The sequence below is a fragment of the Pomacea canaliculata genome, linkage group LG10 (assembly GCF_003073045.1).
Source record: "Pomacea canaliculata isolate SZHN2017 linkage group LG10, ASM307304v1, whole genome shotgun sequence".
Lineage (NCBI taxonomy): Eukaryota > Metazoa > Mollusca > Gastropoda > Architaenioglossa > Ampullariidae > Pomacea > Pomacea canaliculata.
This window is the reverse complement of record NC_037599.1, coordinates 16928865-16954462: the sequence shown is the minus strand read 5'-3', so window position 1 is coordinate 16954462 and position 25598 is coordinate 16928865. Positions and strand designations below refer to the sequence as shown.

General features: G+C 43.2%; 1 protein-coding gene across 3 annotated transcripts; it reads right to left on the bottom strand.

The window, feature by feature from the left end:
• Positions 1-3858: 3858 nt before the first annotated feature.
• Positions 3859-23654, bottom strand: LOC112573470 (choline transporter-like protein 1). Of its 3 annotated transcripts, XM_025253874.1 has the most exons (21): positions 23414-23654; positions 19580-19702; positions 15455-15556; positions 14918-15060; positions 14269-14505; positions 11795-11903; positions 11313-11376; positions 10906-11014; positions 10615-10681; positions 10416-10463; positions 10195-10266; positions 9925-9991; positions 8571-8632; positions 8014-8120; positions 7481-7534; positions 7160-7246; positions 5844-5959; positions 5030-5196; positions 4798-4890; positions 4465-4557; positions 3859-4319 (listed from the first exon to the last, which is right to left on the bottom strand). In XM_025253874.1, the coding sequence occupies exons 2-21, from the start codon at positions 19616-19618 to the stop codon at positions 4269-4271; spliced, it is 1887 nt and encodes a 628-aa protein (XP_025109659.1). In that variant the 5' UTR covers positions 19619-19702; positions 23414-23654; the 3' UTR covers positions 3859-4268. The 3 variants fall into 3 exon arrangements, with proteins under 3 accessions (XP_025109659.1, XP_025109658.1, XP_025109657.1); XM_025253873.1 differs by lacking the exon at positions 23414-23654 and having other exon boundaries at positions 19580-19961; XM_025253872.1 differs by lacking the exons at positions 19580-19702; positions 23414-23654 and adding an exon at positions 17531-18358.
• Between the last annotated feature and the right edge of the window lie 1944 nt (positions 23655-25598).

Genomic DNA, 25598 nt, shown 5'->3' with positions numbered 1-25598 from the left:
GAGTACACAGTACACACAGTGTCAACAGAGTACACAGTGCTCTACATCTAACGTCAGGCCAGAAGGCATCAGGGGCAAGAGTACTCAGTGTTTTTTCCATCTCGTATTTCTGCGTGGGGTAGTCCCCAGTTTTCTTGCGTGTACGTGTAAGTGCACTTCTTTTTTATTTTTTCTTATGTTCATTTCATTTTTTTATAACTTATTATTTCGTTTTCATCAAAGGTTCGACAGGTACCTCGGGTCTCTGCCTGAGCGAGTGGGTGTGTGTACGTGCGGCTGTGTGAGCGGTTGTCAGCGTGCATCCAGCGACATCGGGGCCGATACGCGACAATATACAAAAATCATATTCACTTTGTAACAGCATAGATCAAGGTGTCAGTAAAACTACAACTATTATAATAATGAAGATGGTTAAAAAAAAAATATTGGAAGCAAGACAAAAACCGTACTAAATACGAGAGTAGATGACAAGTTATCGTGGAAAAATAGAATCTAAATCGATGCGATGGTAGAAATGGCAACCGTTAGAGTAAAACCGCCACAAACACAAAGTAGGGGCTGGGCCATCAGTCAGTGGAGGAAAACAAGAGAAACGTTAGACGAGGAAGCAGAAAAATCGTTGGAGAACAAAGCAGCCCAGCCTGTCAGGCGCAGCCTCGCCTCCCCAGTCCTTGTGGAGGATTGCAGCTGCACGTGTTACAGTTATCTGTGCGTCATCAGCTGCACACCCAGTTATTTATAGCTTGGAGATAAATAATACGTATGATAAATCGATACTTAACCTACCCACTGACACAAAGTGGTGGTCGCAGGGCGAACATCAAGTTGCTGCCTTTTTTGTTTGTTTTTTAGTAAAGACCGACTCTCTAGTAATATAAGTAACATAGATACAGGTGCATATCTATTATTTATGTCTATATATTAACGAAGTGGACATGTGTATGAGTCGTATAAATACGGGTAATTAATAGACATTAGCCATATGTCTAGAGATCTTTCAATAGTGGAATACGCACTAACTTAGCTCCATCCTACTACTTAATGATCAAATGTTTTCATTCATCATTACCTTGTGCCAATATGTGGTGATCCTACAGGCGCTGTATATTACAAATAGTTTTGTGATCCCTTCCTTGTCTTGATGTCGAAAACAGAGACAATTAACAATGTCGCGATGTCCGAAGGTGGTCATTTTTTAAAAAGTTTCTCTGGTATAGTAAATATTGTGTCGAGGTGGTGATCAAACTCAAATATCTTCTCCCTATTAAAACTGACAAAATGCTTCACTGCAAGTCAAGCGGCATCCCTCTTGAAAGGTCAAGAGGTCAGCCTATGTTTTTCAGCGGTGCAGTGCAAGGCTGATTTTTATTTTACGAGGTATTAGCTTCGCTGATCCTACCAAGTGCAGCCAGCCTGCTGTGATGGTATTTTTTACATTCGAAATACTGAGCTCAGTGGTAACAGGTTCTTCTCTAGGCAACAGCAAACAGGCTCAACCTTCCTAACAAAGTGAGTTCCATTAGCACCACAGAAGCTTTAGAAAATTTATTAACCCTTGCAGATAGTGTCGATTTCCTCGGGCGTTCAAAGTTAGCTAAGGCCCCCCCCCCCCGCTCTTCCACCTACCTAGCTGGCTCAGGGGGGTCGCCACATGTAAAAGGTTGAGAACCGCTGCTCTATGGGTTTGTCTTCTTGCTTGCACTCGTGCATCTTCGAGAGATGGCTTTGAGTACTGTCTGGGCGACTGACATCCTGGTCACCTGGATGTTTGCTGGATGTGTTTATGAACTGATGTGGCTTCCAATATATATCTCTAATTCTTTTCATCTCATGTCTTGTAAGTTATCCTTTTGAGACTTTTCATTTCGCAGGTTGTTGTTTTTATTTTCTCAACTTTGGTCAGTGTGCAAGTATGGCACTGATATTTTAAAGGTTTGTAATTATACTGATTGAAATGTGTGCCTAGGTTTCAACTAGAGTGGTGGCTCGAATGTCTTAATTAAGAGATGTGGGGAGACCAACAAGTAATTAATCTTGTATGAGTTTTGGAATCAGGTTTCTATCTCTTTGTCTATCGTGCCATCCTCTGTACAAATGTGGACCAAGATATACTTGAACTGATATTTATAACCTATACTTTTCTACCTTGTCTGTCTCCCAACCACCAATCATTTTCGAAGTTGCCTCCCTTTAGTCAACGGTTGCTTTTTCATGATGTTTTCTCGTTATCTCAGCTCGTATACACTATTCGCACATATATTTAGGCTTCTACCATGGATAGTCAACTACAAGCCACGCCCCCTTTGTAGTGCCTCCATCTCGCATCTACCCACCCATTCAGAGTCGGGTGAATGGGTGGGCGACAATCATTATTGTCGAATATCACAGCCGTGCGGTTCATTGCTTCCGACTGCAGCTGCTAGCCGGAGCTAGTAATCAAGTGGTAAATCTGTGTAAACCGGAAAATAGTATGGTGTGATATGTGACTAAACGTAGGGAACATGGCAACTTTGTGAACTACGAGAAGTTAATCATAAAAGTGAATGGATGCAGCCATGTCCTTACATCAGCTGGAGAGGAACTTTTTGTGAATCAGAAAATGGTGATTCTGGTGAAGCTTAGAATTCTCTCTGTAGACTCATATATCGTTGTGTGCTTTTTCTATAATGTCCTTCCTGTGACTAGAAGTCTCCGCGATAAACATTTTTTTTTTTATTTTGTTGTCCGTGAAAATAAAATCACCTCCATTCTCCCCCCGACCACCACCACCAACTCCACCACCTGCTGTTGAGAAAAGTTTCGAACCAAAGTCCACGAGACTATAGTGCTTGCAGGATGTGGGTGAAAACACAGCAAAGTCTAGCATCACAAGCCACAGAATTAGTTTCAACACTTACAGTTTGCTGTGGAGTTGTCCTTTGCAGACCACGCACGACCTCCGCTCGACGTTGCTGTGTGTTTCGCTCTTTAGCCAGCAAAGCGTTCCGGTTAGCGCAACCTCTGACCCACCGACGGCCTTGACCCGCCACTCACCTACCTTCGCAGCCTAAAGTAGAACGCAACCTGCAGGGTGAGCTTTGCTCTGCGGGTAGCCGAGCTCATTTGCATGAGTAAACACACAAGTGGCAGATACAGTTGGAAAGAGCAAAGAAGGGGAATAGATGGGTTACGTGTCTTCAGCATCTTGGGAAAAAGAACATCATTCTGCTGGTCGGATACTCCATCATTCGACGACATGTGAGAGGAAAGCACGGTGATGCATCTCTCTATTTTTGTCTACTCTTTCCCTCTCCTCCCCCAAGTGGTGTGAACATGGCACGAGCTGGCTCAGGTAGAAAGTCAGCGGAACTGTAACGGTGTAAAGGACACGGTGTTGGTGAGACCTGAGTTTTGACCTCTGCAGAAAGTAAACTAAGCCACTTACTGGCCTACAAACATGTCATCGTCTTCTGACCCGCACGATATTGTCGCGAGAAATGACTAATCACAGCTGTCTGGGATTGGCGATCCCCTGAAGAGAACAATTTTGGTTCTAATCGAGTCAATTAATTAGCCTTGCATACACGGACAGTCCACTCTTTATTACCAGAGTGAAAATGTTCTCTCTCTCCCTCTCTCAAACAAGTTCTAGATATTTGTTTCAAAAATAGAAATGATACACGAACATTATTGAAGACATGTGGAAATGCTAGTATGTAAAATGTTATTATAAATATTTTTTATGTATAATTTCCCCCTTGAAACAAGAGTTTGCTCAATGAAGGAATGAAAGTCACACACACACACTCTCGCGCACACAAGCAAGTATAGGCAACTACACTAACACATCTACACATAAACAACTACAAAACAGTTTTATTATATAAAAAAATTAGCTTTATTAAACCTCATCTCAAAACGTCAGATCATGATGTCTAAAATGTTTAATAGATCACAGACATGGTTGATGCTGCCACCGACAGCACCTGGACGGAAAGGTGGAACAAACGAGTAGCACTCACGTCATGTCACTGCCACAACAAGCCCCGGGTGAGATCGTGTCATTGAGAAAAGGAGATGGAGAGATTGTGCAACACACAGTTACATATCACACATCGGTCCTAGAGATCACGAAAGCCGCGAGAACCTTCTGGAATGCCTTACACTTTCCGTTGGCTTGCTTTATCTCTTCCTTGAAAGGCACGTGGAAATGAATGACAGAAACAGACGAACCACAACAGCAGGTAGGAAAGGTAATGTTCAGAACTTTGTTTTTGTTTTGTTTTTTTTCACCACATCTCCCGTTGTATATTTTCTGCGGAGCTGTTCTCCAGAAACTTCTGCAAAGCAATAAATAGTTAAGTAAATAAAAAAAAAAACCAAATAAAAGAAAATGGAACTGGATAATGTCAGACACCTAGATAGACAGCCCCGTAGTAAGGCTTATGCTCCACTAACAAACGTGTCTTTCATTTTGTGACATACCATCAGCCCCATGCTCATGAAGTAAGGCTTAGAAACGCCATCGTTCATCTCACAATCCTCGACGAAGCAGATGAAGACAGCATCGATGATCATCTGCACACATGACCATCAGTCGTAGTTGTGCGCCTGACAGACCTCTCGGGTGTGTCACGTAAAGTTACATTACGTCACGTAAACAGTTACAGTATGTAAAGCAAGCAACCTTAGGTATCAAACGAAAAGCTTGCTGACTCAAATCTCATCACAACCAGCTCTTACTCTCTTTTCGCTTCTCTATCTCCTCCGCCTTTCTCAAGTTCACCAGCCAGTCCTAGGACAAACATATGTATATACCTCATAGACTCCTAGAAAGCAGCTGGCGATGATATAGGCGACGATGCTAGCCAGCGTGATGGGGAGCCAGACGTAGTGCACCTCATCACGACCCTGTGGACAATAACTGTACCTTCAGCTAATTTATGAGTTGATAAAGATTATTGTGAAACAATAAGTCAGTGGAAGGTGAAAGCAATGTAAAGCGACACCATACAGGTGTGTTTAGGTGGGTGAAGGAATGGACCCTCACCCTGAAGAGCTCGATGCCGACGACGACGACCACCGTGACGATGCCCACTTTGGCGAGGAAGAGGACGAAGTCGCCCACGCTGTTGATGGCGGCAACGCGCAGAGCATTGGAGGCGATGACCATGAAGGCTTTGCGCGCAGCCTTGCAGAAGCCGTAGCCATAGATCGCTGTAACACGGACACACCGAGTGTAATACACAGCCGGGAACTGCTGCACCACAGACACACAGATTTGTTGTACAGAGAAAACACAAACACACTGATTGTTCTACAGAGTCGCGAACTGATTTCTACACACACGCTCACACATCCACATTCATATACGCGCACACAAACATATTTATACAGATGCCCACACACACAGATGCGCGCACACATGCTCACACATCCACATATACACGCACACAAACACATATTCATACAGATGCGCACGGGCACACACGCATCTAAGTTCGTCCATGCACTAGAGTGCCACAAACAGCCAGCGTGCAGCCAGACTGCCGTATCACAACGTTTCCAAGTCCGATAAACACCCTCCTCCCCGCTAGCATCAACTCTCACCCTCCATACCCCACAAACGCACGGACAGAACTTCCTCCCCATACCAGTGCTGGTCACAGACACACGCCCCAAGCTTCCTGCCCACGCTATTGTGTATCTCGCTATATCTCTGCTCTGTTATCACTGTGTCGCTGCCAAGCTCGCACACACACCCTCTAGTCTTCCTCCCATCAAATGAAGAGAATGAAAATGCGCCAGGCAGGCTCAAAGTCACGTGATGTCTCTCCAAACAATTCGCTACGTTACCACTGTACCTATCTCGATGTAGGCGTTGGAGCTGAGGAACTTGAGCACGTTCTCGAAACACCACAGGCAGCATATCATGCACTTCAAAAGGAACTTGGCCGGTAAGCTGCTGCTCCCCTTGAGCCTGACATAAAGTAAACACAAACGTCTGAGTCCCCCCGCTTTGTGGCGTCACACCCGTTCACAACGAGACTCGGATGAACGTATTTGAACCTGCTGGTTCTCTGCCCACCCGGGACCTCGTTGTTCCATCATTTCACACTTCACGCCCTGAAGGGATAATCTAAGACATAGACCCTCCCAACAAGCTGGCAGAACCATCAGGGAGGGAAAATACTAGCACAGAGGTCAGGGTTGTACCGACCGTTATAAAGGTTAAAGACAAGAGCGCCGTACAGATGTACTTGTTGGACTGGCTATGTCTGGGAGCCGCCATTGTGTCCTCATTTCCATCTTCCCTTTCCTCGGCCCCATCACTCTTATGCTTACTCCTCCAACCTTGGTGAGGGGGGAAACTCACCAACCACCCTCCTACCAAACGTTCATCTTCCTGCACACCCGACAAGTCTTCGTGGCCTGGGACTCTGGGAGAGTTTGGCTAAACCTGGCTGCTGGTGTTTGTCTAGCTGTCTCCTGCCCTGAAGTGTATAGTTTGCTTTCTGGGCTTCTCTCTCTTTCTTATATCTGCTCCACGCATCTTGATCTTTGTGAGAAATACACACCCATGGCATTTCCAGACATCCATTATTTCTCATATGTTAACTATCAAACCGAGTAGCATACATACCGATATGTCATACACGTATAGTCTATATAAACATTGTAAGCCTTTTAACTTACTAAGGTCTTAACCGTACAAATGTTTGTGTGTATTAGTGTTGTATAATACAGAATCTATGCGTAAGTTTTATTATTTGCATGTATATATATATATCTTGTCTATATGATTTAACTGAAATCACTCTTGGTGTTGGTGGTTCAATGCTTAACCAATAAAAGCTTTTCCCTCTCTTTTTTGTTCTTTCAGTTTCTCTTGCTTCTTCCAGTTAATCTCAAGATGCCTGCCTTAACCATTTCACATTTTATTTAATAAACACGTAAAAAGAAACCAAAATTATTAGGAAACTGAAAAAATATCAGGCAAATGCGAAAAAATATGATTATTTCTTTCTGATCTTAACATGTTCTTTCTTCTCTAAAATCTCTAGTGTACGCATCCACATGCCGATAAGCAGAAAAAACTTCTCTATTTTAATTTTTTTTTAATCTGCAAATTCGTCTGCTCTTTGCTTTTCATTGCGCTGATCTAAGTATATGTACACACCTCCCGTTGATGTATGAAAGGATCCATCGAATGAGGATGACAATGGCGATGATCAAGGAACCGAAGGCGACGGAGCCCAGATGAAACCTGATGAACACGTCAACAGACATGCCTGAGATTGTCAACACCGTCAGTGGGGGAGTCGGTAAACAACAAAAACGTTTGTGTCGCACTGTTAAGAGGAAATGCCTTTGTCAACATGTAATGCGCTTGTCAAGAAAAATTAGCTGATAAGAAAGTAACGTGTTTGTCAAGAAAGAAATGCGTTACTTAAAGCAAATCATTTGTCACGAAAGTAATGTTGAAGACAGACAAACACACCTGATAAGTCGGTAGAAAGAAGTACTGATCGGAGACGCCAGGGAAGATTTATCTCTGAAATGAAAAGAAATCTTACTTGTCAGTGCACATTGAAAAGTTGAATCACAATTAAACAATGTACTCTGATCCTATTCGACCACACATACCAAACACTGGAACTACGTGCATCTGATTCACTCGCCTGCCATCTGTTAATCAGCATCATTAGCCTCCTGACTCTGAGAATCAGCATAATACTTGATTGCTCATTAAGCTAAGTCCACACGAACCGATGACATTTCATGACTGGTATTCTGCACCTCGTGCTGGGATGCTGTGTACTTAACATTAATTTGTCTGCAGACGTATGCTTCACTTTTGGTTATAGGTAGTCAGCCAGGGTAAAGTACTATCAAGGTATCTTTCAGGATTAAACGAGAGTAGTACAACAGTCTACAACTTTTAGTAATGCCGAGCTCATCTGGTGACGTACATGAAAGCAGATTGTTGATTAATCTCAGACTTTCTTGATCGCAAAATATGTTCAGACTCACCTGGTGAAATACCAAAGAGCTACAGCACTTGAGACGGTCAAGCGTTCACAGTCGACTATGAACTGCGTGACCCAGAGGAGCCCCAGCAGGTAGTAGACGAACAATCCCTGTGATCAGAACACGAGCTAGTACACACATGAACACACAGTGATCAGAACACGAGCTAGTACACTCACGAACACACTGAACAGAACACGAGCCCGTACACACATGAACACACTGATCAAGAAACGGGTTAGTAAACACAGACGCTCTGACTTCGTGTACAATGGACGGCCGGGTAAACGAAACAAATATGCGGGCAAATATGCACCCAGGGTACATGGAGAATAATTCACAGCAGAGAGAAGCTTATAACAGGTTAGAGAAACCAGTTAATGACTGTTTTTCCTTTTCTTAATCTCACTCTTAAAAACGCGAGCACGCGCGCGCACACACAAACACATTTACGCACTTACACAATCGCACGCATCCAAACGCATGAGCGCATCCACACACCACACACGCACGCACGTATTTTTTAAGCGTATCGTGCAGCCGATGTCTTGCTGTCTGACCTTAATATTGGAATCCTGCTCAAAGCTCACAAAACCTGTTTTGTCATCAACCACCGGATTTCCTGAAAATGAACGAATGCACACCAACACCAGCACACATATTCACACACACACACACACACACACATATACACACACACCCGCGCGCACACACACATACACATATACACACATACACACACACGCGCGTTCGCGCATGCACACACACACACACGCAATGTCTCGCTTTGTTACACTTGTCACGATCTGTCGGCCTACAAAGAAATGTCCTTGTTGTCCTACACAAGACGACATAGAGACGACAGGCATGCTCAAACCCTCCCCCAGCCCGCTCCCTCACTGATATACACTGATCTAAGTGGCACACACACACACATACAAACACGCTGATCTAACACACACACACACACACACACACACACACACACACACACACACACACACACACACACACACACACACACACACACACACACACAAACAACTGATAATGAAAAATATGAATACGGTTAATTTTATGCTTGTGGTTCTCGCTGTTGGTAACAGAGCGAAGGACTCAGATCCTCCTACCTGCCCGGTGTTTTACAGTTTACACAACCAGGCTTTTATCAACTCTACCACCACGATGACGATACAAGAATCGCCTGACGTTGGAGATGGGTTCAACCTTACAGCCACACTGCACCCGCTGATCGTCTGTCTGTCCGTCATCGTTTTTCTGCCTGTCTAGCTGTCATCCTACTGACTCAACAAGTGAGGAGACTCAGGAGAGTTTGTCTGTCTGTACGCTAGTAACCTTTCCCTCAGCCTCCTCGCTAATTATTCCTCCTAATTGTAGCAGCCACGTGACAGAAAGCGAGGGAGGGGTGGGGAAGAGGAGGAAAGAAAGGAGATGACAGGAAGTGATGGAGTAGGTCAGAGGTCACATTGAGTCGAATCGCACGAAGCCACATAATCGTTCAGCAACTTTACCTCTGTGAAAATGTCAACGTGTCCCAGTCGTACATCACCCACAACTACAATCTCAATTTTCCTCGTTTTTCATTTTTAAAACGTGGCACATTTGGTAGTTAGTGCTTACAATGGTAAGTTATTAACATATCTATATACTACAAGTTCATCAGTACGAGAGAAACCTCACACAGTGTCAGACTTATTTAACGAATGTTGATACATCATCAGAAATTTCTTCCTTCTTTCACATTTTCACAGCTGGGGTGTCACTAGGTCACTAAAAAGACGGATTCATTTTCCTCGTTTAACAAAGGATCTCTTTAAAAAAAAACCCACAAATTCAGAAGAAACATGAGGTTACCAGGAGACATGGACTGAAAATATTTGTTCGTTTGCTTACTTGCTGTCACGAAGAACAGAAAGATGTAGCAAAAGCCTGCCAGCGATCCACCCAGAATAAGCAGCGTCTGTGATGAAAAAACAAATAGTGACGAGGTGGTTTAGTGGCGGAAGAATATGTGTGTGACATGTTGATACTTAGCTAATTGCTTGATCACAGGATTGAGTGGATGGTGAGCCTTATCGCCTGATCCAACATCTTTTAGCACATCGTTGTGAGCATCATCCTAATCACATCAGGAATATAAACGGAATATAAAAGTGGACTGACCATAAAGGGTTGTAGCAGTAGACACGGCATCTTCGTCACGGCTTTGTCCGCTTCTTTGAACAACTGTACCACCTGCAAGGTGAAGCATGCACAGGTTAAAGGGAGTGCTTGATGGGGAGGTCAGATTAATCTTCTGCCTTTCTCTTGCACACACACACCGATGACAATAATTACACATACACACACCGAAGACAATAATTGTACACACACACACCACTCACCAGTTTAATCCGTTTTCTCATCACTAGCAGGATAAGGAGAATGATGACCTGTAACAGTTGTAAAACGTGCCATGTACTTACGTGGTCACAGGCGACTTAGGTAAGTCTTACTCAATAAAGGGCTTTAACGACAAAGTAGTTACACGTAGGGACTATGATGATGTACAGAAGCGGATGTACACCAATTATTTCCACTTACGGCTATGATGGTGGCGGCGATGGATATCCCTAGCCAAGTCTCAGTTTTGTCGGTGGAATAGGTATACCTGCAACACATCAAGATCAAGCAATAAGAAACCGACGAAGAAAAACACATAAACTTCACAGCTTACACACAGCAACATACGATACACGTATACATAGAAAGAAATACGTTCTGATACAGTTTTGCTTCCACATTATTTTTAAAAGAAATTCCAGAATAAATGACGAGGCAGCCTGGCTTATGTTGACCAATAAACCTCAAATTTGCCGAGGTGTCCAGACTGACCAGCAAAAGGCGGCTCCAGCCACCGAGCCCAGCGCCACGAGAAGCACCACGGTCCACACCAAGACGGCCGCCAGGAAATGAAGCAGGACCAGCATGACGATGGACGCCCCTGAAACACGTCACATGCAGCAGCAGGACGTCACACCGCCGTACTATGTCACACACAGCGGCGCGACGTCACGCATAGTAAGATCTTGTGTCAGCGAAACGCTGCACCTCTGTGTGATGTCACAAGACGTCACGCGGCAATACTGTGTCACACACTTTCTACCTTCTCCCACCCTCTGTCTAGCCAGACACATAAAAAGTGGAGAGGGAGACAGGAAAGGAAAATAAGATTACTGCAATCACCTCACTGTTGTGACAAGTATGCAGTGCAAGGGAACTAGTGGACGTCACCTACTCACCTAGCCCTGTCAGGCTCAGGTAGATAACGTCTCGCCAGGTACCCCGCAGGTCTTCCGCGCAGTTCTAAGGTAGAAACAAAGGAGAGCTTTAAATCCACGACATTCAAAGACACGCCGACCATTAACCTCCCACAAGAATATTACGCGTCGGGTGAAAGAAATGCATGCAGGCGATGACAGAAAATCGACAACACAACCTATTATTAACTGTCCCTAAGAATTTAAACGCCATGAATCATGAAGGATATTTTATTCTTAGAACTGCGTAGACGAAAAACAAAAACTAAACAAAAAAAACAACAAAAAAACCCCAAGAAATTAGCTGATTAAAAAGTCACCCTTAAATGGCTCTAAATTTATGGTCATGCAGGTCAGTTTACAGAAGTGTGCATGGTAGCAAGCAAGCAAGCGCACACACACACATGTGACGTTCAATCTTTGAGTCATGTGTAAAGAAGGAAGGAAAGTAATCACAGACTTACTTCACCAAAATTTTTGCCAAAGATGTTCAGAATTCCCTTTAGGGCGTCATTAACTCCCTGAATGGCGGAACTGAGGCTCTCTGGGATGCAACGGTTTAGAAGCTCTGTGCTGCAGCGTAAACACACACACACGCACACACACCGAGATTTTGTGTACATGATCAATCCTACGATCTTTGATACAAACAGTGATTACAGCAAACAATGTGCAGAAAAAGTATGTTTATTAAACACATCGTGCATCTTGGCGAGAGGGGTGTTCCCTGCAGGTTTTTATCATTTGCCCCACATTCCACGCTCCCTACATTATCTCAAACTGAAAAAGTCCCGCTGAGCAGAGACATTTCTCGATTTGAAGAATTTCACTCGTTCCAACGCATCTCTTTAAAAGAAGCATCAGAGAATCTGTAGGTGTAGAACAGGGTGGGCAAACTTTTTTTTGGGGGTGATAAGTTAAATTTCATTCAAATGAGCCTAGGTTTTTGTATATTAAAAAAAAAAACTAGTGTCTTTCACATTTTGGCAGACGAGCCGGTCCAAAGACGTGGGAGGGCCGTACTTTGCCCACCCGAGTGAAGAAGCATCTGAAGGTACATTGCGATGCTGCCTATAGTCTCGTGATTATTTATCTCAATCAAACCTACTTACTGTGGGAAATGGCTGAGCGCGAAGCACTAATTAGCGCGAACTATTGGTGGTGCGTGTAGCGATGTCAAGGGAAATAACCGATAACTAGGCCGTAACAGCATGGTGACGTAGAAGACGTAGTTATCTCCACGTCGCCATGTTTATTCGCTGATTTCCTAACAGGTTGGTGGGGACTGGTGTTTTACGCCGAGCCAGCAACTAAATCAGCCAGCCCTGTAAACAGACGTCACATGCAAAGAAAGAACAGCCTGACTTCCTGACACAAGGTCTGTGACGACTTGGTCTTGTCATCGTCGTCGTCGTCTGCATTTCACGATGTGTAGTGGAATAGCCATGTGTGTGAAAATAAAAGTCTAACGGTCTAGCGGCAGAAGGAGCAGCGAACCGCGAGTGGCACACCCTGTCAAGTTTGCAGAGTCTAGAAGGCAGAGCCTAACTTTCTCTTTCCGTCGCCATTTACACCCCCTGATACGTCATCAACTCATTTCCGGAGAAATCAGGGTTAGAAATTTCTGCTGGACAGCAGTGAAAATGTTATTGCTACCGTTATTCGTGCTGACCATTACGAACGAAATTTTGATGAATAAGTTTCGGTAAGACTATATGAAACAACTAGTCTTGTCTAGAGTATTTCTGTACTTTAAAAACACGCAAGCTTGTTTTTGTTCCTATTCTTTATCTCATGACAGGGAAGACGATGTAAGTTTATACAGAGGGACAGAGCGAGAGGCAGGACAGAGATCTGTATCTGGGCAGACACTGTATCTACACAAACACTACATCTGACACTGTATCTATACAGACTACATCTGACACTGTATCTACACAAAAATTTCATGTATACATGGACAAGTTGAGGAGTAGGTCAGACCACGGAGGTTATTTCTGGATGGCTGGCGATCATCCAAGACCCAAGCTCATCCTTTCTGGAAGCTGTAGGCCACAGACAACTTTACTCTCTAGACAGAGTTCAGCGGCAAAGTACGGGGAACTTCGACAACAGGCAAAAAGAACTCGGAGAGTATTTGTTTACACAACCAGTTCCTGAACATTTCTCATCATTTGTAGAAATGGGGATCTCATGTTGGGCTGGTGGTTGCACCAACCGACAGACGAACGAGTCTTTTCATGTGTAAGTACGCATTTTGATGTTTGTTTTTGTTTTGTTTTGTTGCGTATTTTGTAAGTGGGAATGCAAACACTTGTCAAAACACATTTGTCCATCGATCAGTGAGAAGCACTTCAGCAGACACGCAAGCTACACTCGTCCTGAAAATCAGCTTTGGATAATCAAAGACTGTATTATTTAAACACCAGAAAGGGCTGTTATTTATCCTAGTTATTGATGGAGGAAATAGGCAATCAATAATTAAGTTTTAACAAAAAAAACAAAAAACAATCAAAAAAACAAAACAAAAACAAAAACAAAAAAAAACAACAACAAACAAACAAACAAACAAACAAAAAAGCACGGCTTATTCGTGAATAAATCATTCATTATCTATAATCAATTTTCCTCGGGGTTTGAAGATATCTCTAAAGATAACAGTACAAAGATTGGTCAGGATTTTGTTTTCAATCTCTGTATGGCTGTGTAAAATTTCATTAAATTCACTGACCTTTTTTTTTCCTTCATTAATGAAGAAATACTATATTTGAAAGTAGTATTTTAGTACCTGTTTGAACTAATATGATCAACATGCCTTTAAAATATTTGTTAAAGTGTATCTCATCTGTTTGACGAATTATTTGCATGCACAAGGAATGATATTTTAGACACTTAGAAGGCTAGAAGGTCGAAACAGCACGTGGTGAGCGCGACTCACTGTTTTTCCACAGGTGTCTTCGGACAGACCGTCCCGTCGGCCACGAAGCTGCTCTCCGCTGCATTGTAGTTGCAGATGCTGACGCCGTAAGAGTTGTAGAAGTTCTTGATGGCCGACAGGTCGCTGAGGGTCTCGTTGGGACACATGCGCACACACACCATCACAGACTCCACCTTAGTTGTGCCTGTCGAGTCCATCACAGTTTTCAGATAGTTCTTGTCGAAGTAGAACAGCTTCCTGACACAGAGTGAGGGAATTACATTGGTCGCACATTCATTCTCCTTTGCTCGTTAGCGAGACCAAATTGCCATCAAACGGGTATTTGTGTACCCGTATGTATAGGAACATGCGAGGTACTATACCGTAATTAACATAGTTCTGTCGTGGAAATAAAGAGAAGAAAATGGATTGTCGTAAAAAATAATGAAGGAATAAATGAAAAGGAAAAAGGATTTTAAAAATAAAAAAACGAAAAAGTGAAGTAAAGAAATAAAAGGTAGCAAGAGATTTCTCCGGCAATGCTGTTCGGAAGTTGCAACCTTTCGATCGAACAATAAGACTTTACACACACACGCACGCACACACACAAGCACACATGCACACTCACACACACAAACACACATTAACGCACGCATGCTCTCTGACTCACGGACGGTCCGTAGTATCACGACCAGACTCAGAGGCTCCAGGAATCGCTTTGTTCTTCTGGTTGCAGACGTTGCCGTAGCTGTCTGTGGCGTAGATGAGGAGACAAGGGTTGCCCTTGTCCACTGCATACCAAAACACGTAACCCTGCACACACCCGTGATTGTCATGTCGTCAGACTAATGAACCCACCCTGAAGTCGACTATAGCGCGATTTTTGTTTTCTGGATTGTTTTATCTTTGATTTTAAAATAGGCAGTTAAAATTCTTTTCATGCTCGACCCTATCATGAAACAAAGGGTGGTAAGATGGCTGAGGGGTAGCTTTAGCAAGTCTTGTTACAGCTAGGGTCTATCCAGAGCTTCAGATACATCTCTAACAATATTACTGAGGCCATTGTGTTTGTGTGCGAGCGCGCGGTTTAAGTTGTTTACCTGTTGTTGTAAAGCTCATAGAGACTGCTACAAAAGACGTTATGTATCCATTAAAACTCTCAAAGACCTTTTATTAATTTTTTTAAGCTGATTTGCCATGCACTTACCAGTCCGCCAAGGAAGGCCAGGAACAGGACAAGTGCCAGGACGTCGCGACATTCTCGGTTCTTTGTCGGCCCGTCGAACGTGTCGCCAGTTGTGTGTTCACCCTGCACACACACACATACACACACACCAACGCTTATTCTGACACTCGTGTCATGCAGGCCAGGCTAACCTGTTTGTTGTGTACCTGCCAGCAAGGATGGGCATCCAGGCTAATGAGCACCATGATCTCTAACCCTGCTACATGTCCACCTGTAAAAGCTATTTTTATTCGTTGATTTGAGGATGATGGGAGCAAGCCTAGGCATGGTGACAATCCCTTTCCTCTCTCTCTGTGTATTTTATATGCGTCACGCGTGTCAGCAATCCATCTCCGTTAAAAGCCCACGTGACCCCAGGGAAGACCTTGAGAAGAAAGACAAGAAAGAAGAAAACGTCAAGGTTGCTGTTGATGGAGAGGTGGCCCGGTAGCGCAGCGGTAAGCTGCTCTCTCATCCCACTGTACTGAGGACCGCATTCTGATCACGTTCAAACCTCGGGACTCAGATGTAGACCTTTTTTCCAGACTCTATTTCGGTGGGGAATTCCGGGTAGACTGGTTTTCTTCATTATTTTCCGGGTAAGTGAAATCACAGTGAACGACGTTCACACTCGCACATTGCGAAAAACAAAGAGGAGGTGCGTGAGTGCAGTCATGTACACGGTAGTAGCATCACAACGCCTGCTGCCTTCGGTGTTAAAAGACAAAGCCACACTCCACAAGAAACAAAACTCGTCGAAAACTGACTCCCTCTGTTACCGCAATCGCACGAAATTATGTAATATTCGAAATAAGATAAACTTTATGATCATATCAATCACATACAAGATTTGCAAGTCAGTGCGTCAAAAACTAACCATATCTTCTTTGATTAATGCTTTGTTTTGTAGTAAAGTTGTGTTTATTTTTCCTTTATTTACACCGAGGGCTGGATGTAAAAAAGCATAACTTTTACTCATTTTGTCACCCTCGTAAATAAAAAGTTTTGTTATGTCTCTCTCTCTGTTTCTCTACCTCGTTAAGAATCACATCTCAAACATTGTGCCGGGGAAGGGGGAGAAAGATATTCTTGTTTCCTCAGAATCGGTTCCCAGTCACTTAATCCCCAGACACTTCATCCCCGACACTTCATCCCCGACACTTCATCCCCTAGACTTTTAATCCCCAGACACTTCATCCCCAGACACTTAATCCCTAAACTAAATCCTTAACTATAAAAATTATGAAGTCAGCGAAAAATTTAATTGAAATTCAAATTCAAATCATGCTTTTAACTTCAACGTCATTTGAACATCTACAACATTAGTTAAAGTTCATATAAGCTAGTAAATTTAATGTTCTTCAACAATATGATATGAAAATAGTTCTTGAGTGTCGGGGATGAAGTGTCGGGGATGAAGTGTCTGGGGATGAAGTGTCTGGGGATTAAAAGTCTCGGGGATGAAGTGTCTGGGGATGAAGTGTCTGGGGATTAAAAGTCTCGGGGGTGAAGTGTCGGGGATGAAGTGTCGGGGATGAAGTGTCTGGGGATTAAGTGACCGGACACCCTCAGAATCATTGCCACTGCAGAGGACAAAGCTCATTTGGAGCAGTTCTGTATTACTGACTTCGAATCCCAGAATAAATGATTTTTATTGACGTGCGTAAAGTATGTTTGCAAGCGATTTTAAGCAAATGCACATCACGGAAGTTGAAGAAAAGTAATACAATCTGTACACCAACAATGATGCCATTGAAACTCTGTTAACTGTTTTAAAAACTGGAGAGACTACTTAATTCCGTCCTTGTTTTTACTTCTGCTTTACTTATGTCCGCCATCCTGGCCTTCAATACGAGTTGTCTCACCCGGGAGCTTTCCCTTTCCTCCCTGCCTCCTCCTCCTCCATCCTCCTCCTCCATCCTCGGGCCTGTCACCTTTTACCTGTGATGCTCATGCCGACAGTTACACACATTTCCGCAAATGAATCACAAATGTCGCCAACGTTCAATGCCCTGAAAAACTTAAAATTTGACATTGAAATCCTGACAGATCACCTACCTGACCAGGATTGCAGGTGACAGCGATGAGTGATGCAGGCGACAACGACTGGATGGCTACATCCACGGCCACCAGATCGCGCATGGCGTCTGTCAGTCAGTTGGGTGACGCGCGGGCGGCCATTCCTTCAGCAAAATCTTCCCACCCGTTAAAAAGAAAATAATTCATGAGAGATTTCTCTCCTTCACATATAGATGTCAAAGGTCACTCGGAGTTCCACTGGACGACAGCACAGGTGTGTCACGGCCTCTCCTCCTCTCAGTCACGGTGTTCGAATGTTGTCACGGTCCACCGGAACAAACGCAAGCGCTGTATAGATCGTGTCGTCACGTGACCCAGCCAGCCGCCCTGCGGTGTCGTCGCCGTGTCTTCGCGTTGCTGTGTGCGAGGACTGATGTGCAGACCTCATCGACGTGGGGGAGGAGGAAAACGAATCCGACATCTGTCGTGTGACAGGCACGTGACCAAGATGCGGCGGCGGCGGCGAGCACAAAGGAGTTTCACAAGCCACAGTTTACAGCTGCCTTGAACCCGTAAATAAACTGTCATGGAATCTTTTTTTCACCCTTGTAGATGATGACTCGATGATTGCTCATTTACTTTCTTTTTTTTTTTTCCTAGTGGAGGTGACATTCAGAAAGTCGTTGGATGCCTAAACTATTCTGTCTTTCGACGCGCTGAGCGATTTAGGAGGCTGGCGTGGAGTTAGTAACAAATCCGACAGAGTGAGAAACTCCGGTAAATTCGCCAGAAGACCAAGAACATGATGAAAATAACGATAAATAATTTATACCGATTCTTCCGACGCTCACAGTAAGAGCTCCGAGTGCTGCACAACAACAAAAACTTTCGCGACAAAGAATTAATTTTTCATGGAAGAAAAAATAAAGATGGTCGGAATGACAGACGGGCAGAGCAGTTGATAAGTAGACATAAAGCATGATGTGATGGATGTCAGTCTGTACTACAATGATGCTCACTGCTGTCACCAGCCCTAGATCCTCTTTTTGTCCTTTTTATGAAGAAACTAATTGACAACGTAATACCCTTAAGCCTTCACCTCCACCTGATGCACGTGCAGTCTGTTGCAAAAGCGGATTGATGCCCACGTGAGACATCACGTGACAATGTTACGCAAACACTGTGCTGAGTGTTGTTACGAGATTGGATGGATCTATGGGTATGTGTTCGGGAGGGATTGTTCTAATGAGCGTGCTGATTATCCTTGGTGTCCTCCCACTAACTCTGGGATTTGGTTTATTAAAGGGTTTATTTATTAATCTGTTAATTGTTGGAATAATAAATGAAAACCCACGGACTGATGGTTTGTGTTGTATTGAGAGAACAGGTGGATGTCGCAAGCCTGAGGTGTGAGACTGGGACAGGTGAAGAGGACGTCTGGTGCAGAGCGATGGAGCGTTATAATCAGTCTAGCGTTGAAAACGACTGCAGGTATTCTCTCAAATTAATAAACTCTTTCATCAGCAAGATTGCATGACCTTTGGTCACTTAGAGCTCAGAGCAAAGAGGATACCTCTTAGAGTACGTGTTAATGAAGAGCCGTGACGTCTCAGTGGTAGTTTGTGGCAATGAATTACACCCAGTCATTTAAAAATCCAAGTCCTTGGTTTCAAAGAAGGCAACCTTCCCCTCCCCCAAAAAATCCCTGCATGGAAGACGGTCTCCCGCTTCCTTCTCATTCCTGTAACTCATGAGAGGATGTGACGTAACAAGGTACCTTGCCCTGTGATGCAGTGAAGGTCAGTAGTGCATCCCCACGTGATTGCATCCCCTCCAGCCCTCTCCTCCAGTGCTGATTGTTTCTCCTCACGCACCTTGTAACAGTGAATTCATCGCCGACCCATGCACACGACTCTTTGTGCACGTGAGTCGTACAAATCGATGTGCGTCACACAGGGCATGAAGGACGGTCAGACCTTTGAAGTGCTTACGTCTGCCAGGTGTAAATCAGCTTTCTATGTCTGGGTCTGTGTTGATAATAGGAGAATAGTGTTTGAGAGATAAACGAGTCAAGAAAAAAAGACTCACCTTGACAGGCTGTACCACTTGACTGGGGGCGCCACCCATGATGACGTTGTTTCCGATGGACAGCTACAGTCGCTCCATAGGACACCAGGCTCTGATCGGTTCAGACTGTCAGAGCGTCAGGATCTGAAAGTCAAATGTATTGTGGGTAATGGCTGGAAACTATGACATTCCAAACAAGTCTTTCTCTGTCTCTTCTTCTGTCTTCCGGTTCGTCTCTCAGTATGTTGCAAACGGGCCGAGAAGTAGTCTTGGACGGGAAAACGAATGAAACGTAAAGAAAACAAAAACTATGGCCAAACATGGCGGACGTTAGTCAGTCAGATCTCAGATTTTTCCGGTTCCACCAACCGCAAGGTCTGGGATAGTTTACATCATGGATATCGGCTGCTCATGTCACAGGTTTTTTCATCGATCTCGGAATCAATGTCTAGTCAGCAAAGCGTCACACATTGCAGAAGGCGGGTGGCATTCAGGGTGCCTAACTATGTCGCTGATAGCAGGTAGAAACGGGTACATGCACAGGATGACTTGTTACACAGTCTACCATGTTGCATCCTAAGCACCAGGAAGTACACACTTGCAAACGCAATATTTCTGTACGTCACAGTAAGACAGTATTCTACGTCACAGTATGTAGAGCAATATTACCTGTCAATCTCCGCACAACGTAACACAGATGACGATTTTCAGGAGCACAAACACCTACACACACATACACATTCACATGTACACACATACAAGCGTGCACATATGCACATGTACAGACATGCAAACGTACAAGATGACGATTTTGATATTCCAGGAGCAGAAAAACCTACACACAAGTACGCACACATGTACGCATACAAGCATATACATATGCACATGTACAGACATGCAAACGTACAGAAACACACGCATACACATGCCTAGGCTTATTCCGTTAGTTTACAGAAGTACCACAAACACAAATTCTGGAAATGTCCGACAAGGCTGCAAAAATCAACACATATGTTGGAGAACAAAATTTCTGTTTGGTAGTTGTTATAAGTGACAAGTGTGTTGGAGAAGTGTTGTATGCAATGTGTCAGCATTACGTATTACAATTCATCCACAACCTATCTCCAGACTAACCACTCACCACACTTGCGGTGCCCCCGTTTAGTCCAGTCACGAGTCCACCGCCATGCTTACTAACACATGTATACATACACTTATATACATTTATACACACGTACAAGCAGCCCGACAGTCCGACAGCTTGCAGCTCGACACACGACTAAGGGTTGAGTCAGTCAGTCGCTCCAAACTGCAGATTTCTTTGAACGGATCCCGACAATCGATTTTCAGGAGGAGGAAACACTTTGCCGAGTCCCGCTACCTGCTACCTGAGTATTGATCTCTTTGATCACATGGTAACGCTCTAACCCTGTCTCTCTCTCTCTCACACACAGTCTCTCTCTCTCTCTCTCTCTTCTACCGTCTCACGCCAGTGATCACAGATGTGGGAACTGGTTGGTGTTTACTTCTATCAAGGACCATTTCTTTAGTTTTGAAAACAATGAGCACCAGAAAGCCATCCTCAAACCACGAATGTATTTTCTGAACCTAAAAGATTCAGCTCGCCATTGAGCCACCGGTCCTTGCGCCGAGCAGCGTTAACCACATGTTTGCAAACTTAACGATGAGAAACAGTTGGAGAAATCTAAAAGGACTTCATTGGTGTAAGCAGAGAACAGCATCGGTGACAAGATACACTCCTGTGGAGCGCCTTTATTTATTATCGGAGTGTCCCCAGAGCTGACCCTTTGCAGTATGTTCCAGAACTCTAGGAGACATGGTTTTTATATTATCTAAAGTTATAAGATCGCTAGTTCCCAGAAGTCTTCTACAGGAATACGGACACTTTTCTCATTATTAGAGGGCAACATCAAAGAAAGCGAAAACCACTATAATATGAACTCTCCAAAATATCGACAGATCGATACAAAATATTGACACCTTCCTTATAAAATGACTTCTTTTAACCCAAAGAACAAATTTTTAAAGTGCAGAGTCCTTATATCTAAAAAAGTTGGTAGCCTAAGTACCAGAAGAAAGGGAGAGTCTTCGAAGAGAAGGCAAACAACGTTTTCAAGCCTATCAGAGGCTTTAAAAACAAGTTGTGACCGAGTCCACATGCTCTTTCTGACCAAGCATTTTGGGTTTAAGAGACTTTTCATTAAGCATAACGCTATGGAAGTAAAAGAATAAAAGTCGGAACCTAAAACTTTGTCCAACTCGCTGACCGCAGAATAGCTAACCCAAAAGCTACACAACAACTGTACATGTTGCAACATGATGGCCATAACACTCTTTCAACGCTGGGTTTCAAGAGTCAGAGTCAGCTTTGATAGAGTCAACAGGTTTATGAACGTGGAGGAGCAAATAATAGGCTCAGAAGAGGAAGTGTAGTTGTAACTGAAAAAAGTTGAAGTCGGAGTTAAAACAATTTGGTTCCTAGACACCGTTACAAGGTCCTTGGGGAGTAGCTAGCGACAGGTGCGACAGCAATCTCACGGTTTGGGGATCAGAACCCTTCCAACCCATAGCACAAGCTTCAAGGAAATAAAACACAAAAAAAGCACAGCTTTGTCCATAATGAAATACAATTATGTTGCATGCTGACATTTTCTCTGTACTGTGCCTAGCCTTATCAGCAGGTCACTAGATCACCGCCGACAGCCAGACGTTTCCACGAACAACCTTGCTTGCATGCCGTCGCTACAGTCGAGGCGATCAGTCGGGGATTCAGTAAAATATTTAACGTTTCCTGTCCCCAGGACAAAGCTCGCTGGCCGGTTTCGAGGACGAAACCAGTTGCTGGTGAATATCTGCAACTAAGACAGACAAATGACAAATGACAAATCTTACGTGGGTCAATGTGTGACATTCATGTACTGTTGTGTCGTTGGCAAATATTTCGCATGATTGGGATGTATGAAGGAAACGGACAAGGAGACACTGATGGACGGATGTGTGCATTTTTTAATAATAATAATAATAATAATAAATTGCGCCAGTTTCCAGCTAGAACTACTCAGTGTGGACCTCTTTTGTGTACAGACGCACGCATAAGCCAACGAGTCAATCCATTATTATTTCTAGAAAAATATTGTGAAATTTCCTTGTGTTTAAGGGAGAACTGTAACGGTAGCTAGGAGAAATGGACAGAAAAAGGAAAGAAAGATAATCTTGAGCCTGAAAGATAAGTGCTACATGTTCATGAAAAGAAGACTATGGTAACAATTGCACGACCATCAGACAACTAGGACGCTAACAGTCTTGCAAGCTCCTGTAGCTTGCTACCTGCGTGTGTTCTCAAAACACTCGTGGTTAACTGCAACAGGTGGACGATAGACCCCGGAATCAATTATAATAATAATGATGATGATGAGGATGAACATTCACAGAGCGCTTTTCCAACAATTTGCTCAAAACGCTGTACAGAAATTATTAACAGAAGTACAGTAAATCACCAACAACCATACAGTCATATTGTCATATAACAGACACAGCTCATTTCTACAACAGGCGGATGAAGATGCAATGTTAAACTTCCGAGAAGAGGAAAGAAAACGAGTGACAAGAATTAGATCTAACATCTATGTGACGGGAACAATGGCGACCGTCAAACGGAAAATAAGATAAATACAAGAAGTAAATAAAAAACAAAATGAAGCTTAAGAGAATGCAGAGTGTAATTAAAAGAAACCTATAATACGAATAAACAGAGAAGTTGAAGAAGAAATGAGAAAAATGACTGAAGAAGAGAGCGACTCAGCCTGTCAGACGCAGCCTCGTTTCCATACCCACCAGACGCCATGCTCCATGCCGGGATCAGTCTTGGTGCAGTCAGCTTCTGTGATCTGGACTACTGCTTCAAGAAAGTACTCCATGCTTCCTGCCTCAGTCCATCAGAAGGGAAAGAGAAAGAAATCCCCCGTGCCTCTTAGAAGCAACGAGTTTTTTCATTCAATACTTTCTAGACTGTCCTTCGCTCTCCGGTCACAAAGTCAGAGTTTGGTTGTCTTGCAGTTTCCTTGACAATGTCTGCCATGACCGCAAACTTACATAAAAAAACCCGAACGCCCACATCAAATATTGATGGTTGAAGACTGCAGAATGAATTAATTATTGTTACAGAATGAGAAAATGTGCTTCACTATTTTGATCTATTTTAGGATCGAAAAAAATAATTATTTAAACTTCCCGAGGTTAATTGTATGGATAGGTTGGCTCTGTATGTCAGGTTTTTAGTCTCATCATGAATGTAGATACCATCTACGTCCATGGTCTAATTCTTGCTTCCTTACTTTTGCAGGTTGACTAACCACCTGAACGATTTGAGAAAAGTAAAGGATCGATGATGTCTTTTACAGACAGTGGATCTTTTGTTTCTTTATGTAGTTATTCTTTACATTGTTATTTGTTGTTCTTTTTTTCTCTCTTTCCATCTTTCCTTCCTTCGTCTTTGCTTGATCAATCGTTCATTCGTTCGTTTCTTAGTTCGTTTGTTTGTTTGTTTTTTTTTTGTTTTTACGTCCCCAGCTATCCCATTGGTGGTGCCTTGCGGACGTACGAGTATTCAGGTATAATCTTAGTGTTTGGGGTTTGTTTGAACGTCTATGATGGTGATGTGTGTAAGTGTGTATCTCAAAAACTAAGGGAAGGTCTATTCATCTACATGTTGCCATTTCACTCTGAGATCAACCTCAGCATTTAACACAAACATTCCACTGACATGCACTTCAAACTACGCCTTGACCAGCAAAGTCCATCGCTGTCTTGAAATAAAAATAAAGATACAGCTACTTAACATGTTGGAGCGACTTCTGGTTGTCAGGCAACTAGATTGATTATTCACTCAAGTGTGAAGCAGCTGTGCATGTCCTTCTGTGAAGTAGTCTTAACTATCTCGGGATCTTCGTAACGCGGGAAACGTCTAACACGATATCAAGCAATGTTGCCTCAGTTGCCCAAATGTTGCCTGAGTGCTTCACTAAGCCACGGTCTTCAGGTCGGACAAAGAGAGTCGATAACAGCATTGATTCCACGAATTATTTCGGTTTTTACACATTTTTTCGTTCTTTTATCACCTCCCTGTATGCAGTGCAAGCAGGCAGGATTTCTAAGAAAGAACTTTTTATTATTGCTATGAGTCAGACAATAATGGGGCAAAACATTATATAAATCAGATTTATTACCATATTTATGCTTTGCTCCACCATTGTCTGACTCACAGCAATAATATATAATATAACAATAATAGAAGCTGTTGTCAAAGCCAAGAGTTTATTTCGTGCTGGGTTAGTGTAGCTGCGCAAGTTGAGAAGAAGGGCAAAGCCATCAGCATAGTCGAGGTCTTCAGTCTTCCCATTGTGGAAACTCTTCGATCAACCAATAAGGTTCTGATTGAAAAAAGTAGCTGAAGGTTACAATGACATTTATTTGGAAGCTCAGCTCACCATCTTTGGTGCAGGGGAGTAATTTTTACAGACAGAAATATCGTTCCATCCACACAATTCTTATCAGAACATAACTTTAACAGTCATTGTAAGCTCATCTTCCTGGAGATGCTCAATGTCAACCATAGCAGACTGGCCTTTGTGACCGTCCGGCATCAAACCTTTTCCCGGCAGGAAAAAGAATCAGAGTCCGAAATGGACACTGCTGGTGCACATATCTAAAATCTAAGTAATGGCACGATGGCACAGACGTGGAAGTAGACAATAATGGTCCAGCAGCAGAATAAAAGTAGTGCAGACATAAATTTGATACAAAATTTGACTCAGATGAACGAGTAAAGATGAAATGTTACATAAAGTAGTCAGCCTCTAACCAGTTAGGATAATGAACATCACTCTCTAGTCAACGAAATAAGCAAAACAAAACAAAAAAAAAACTAAATAAAAAACAAAACAAAAAAACAAACAAACAAACAAACCAAAAAAACAAACAAACAGTAAACCAAGAAATAAAGCTGTCAAGCTTTCTAATC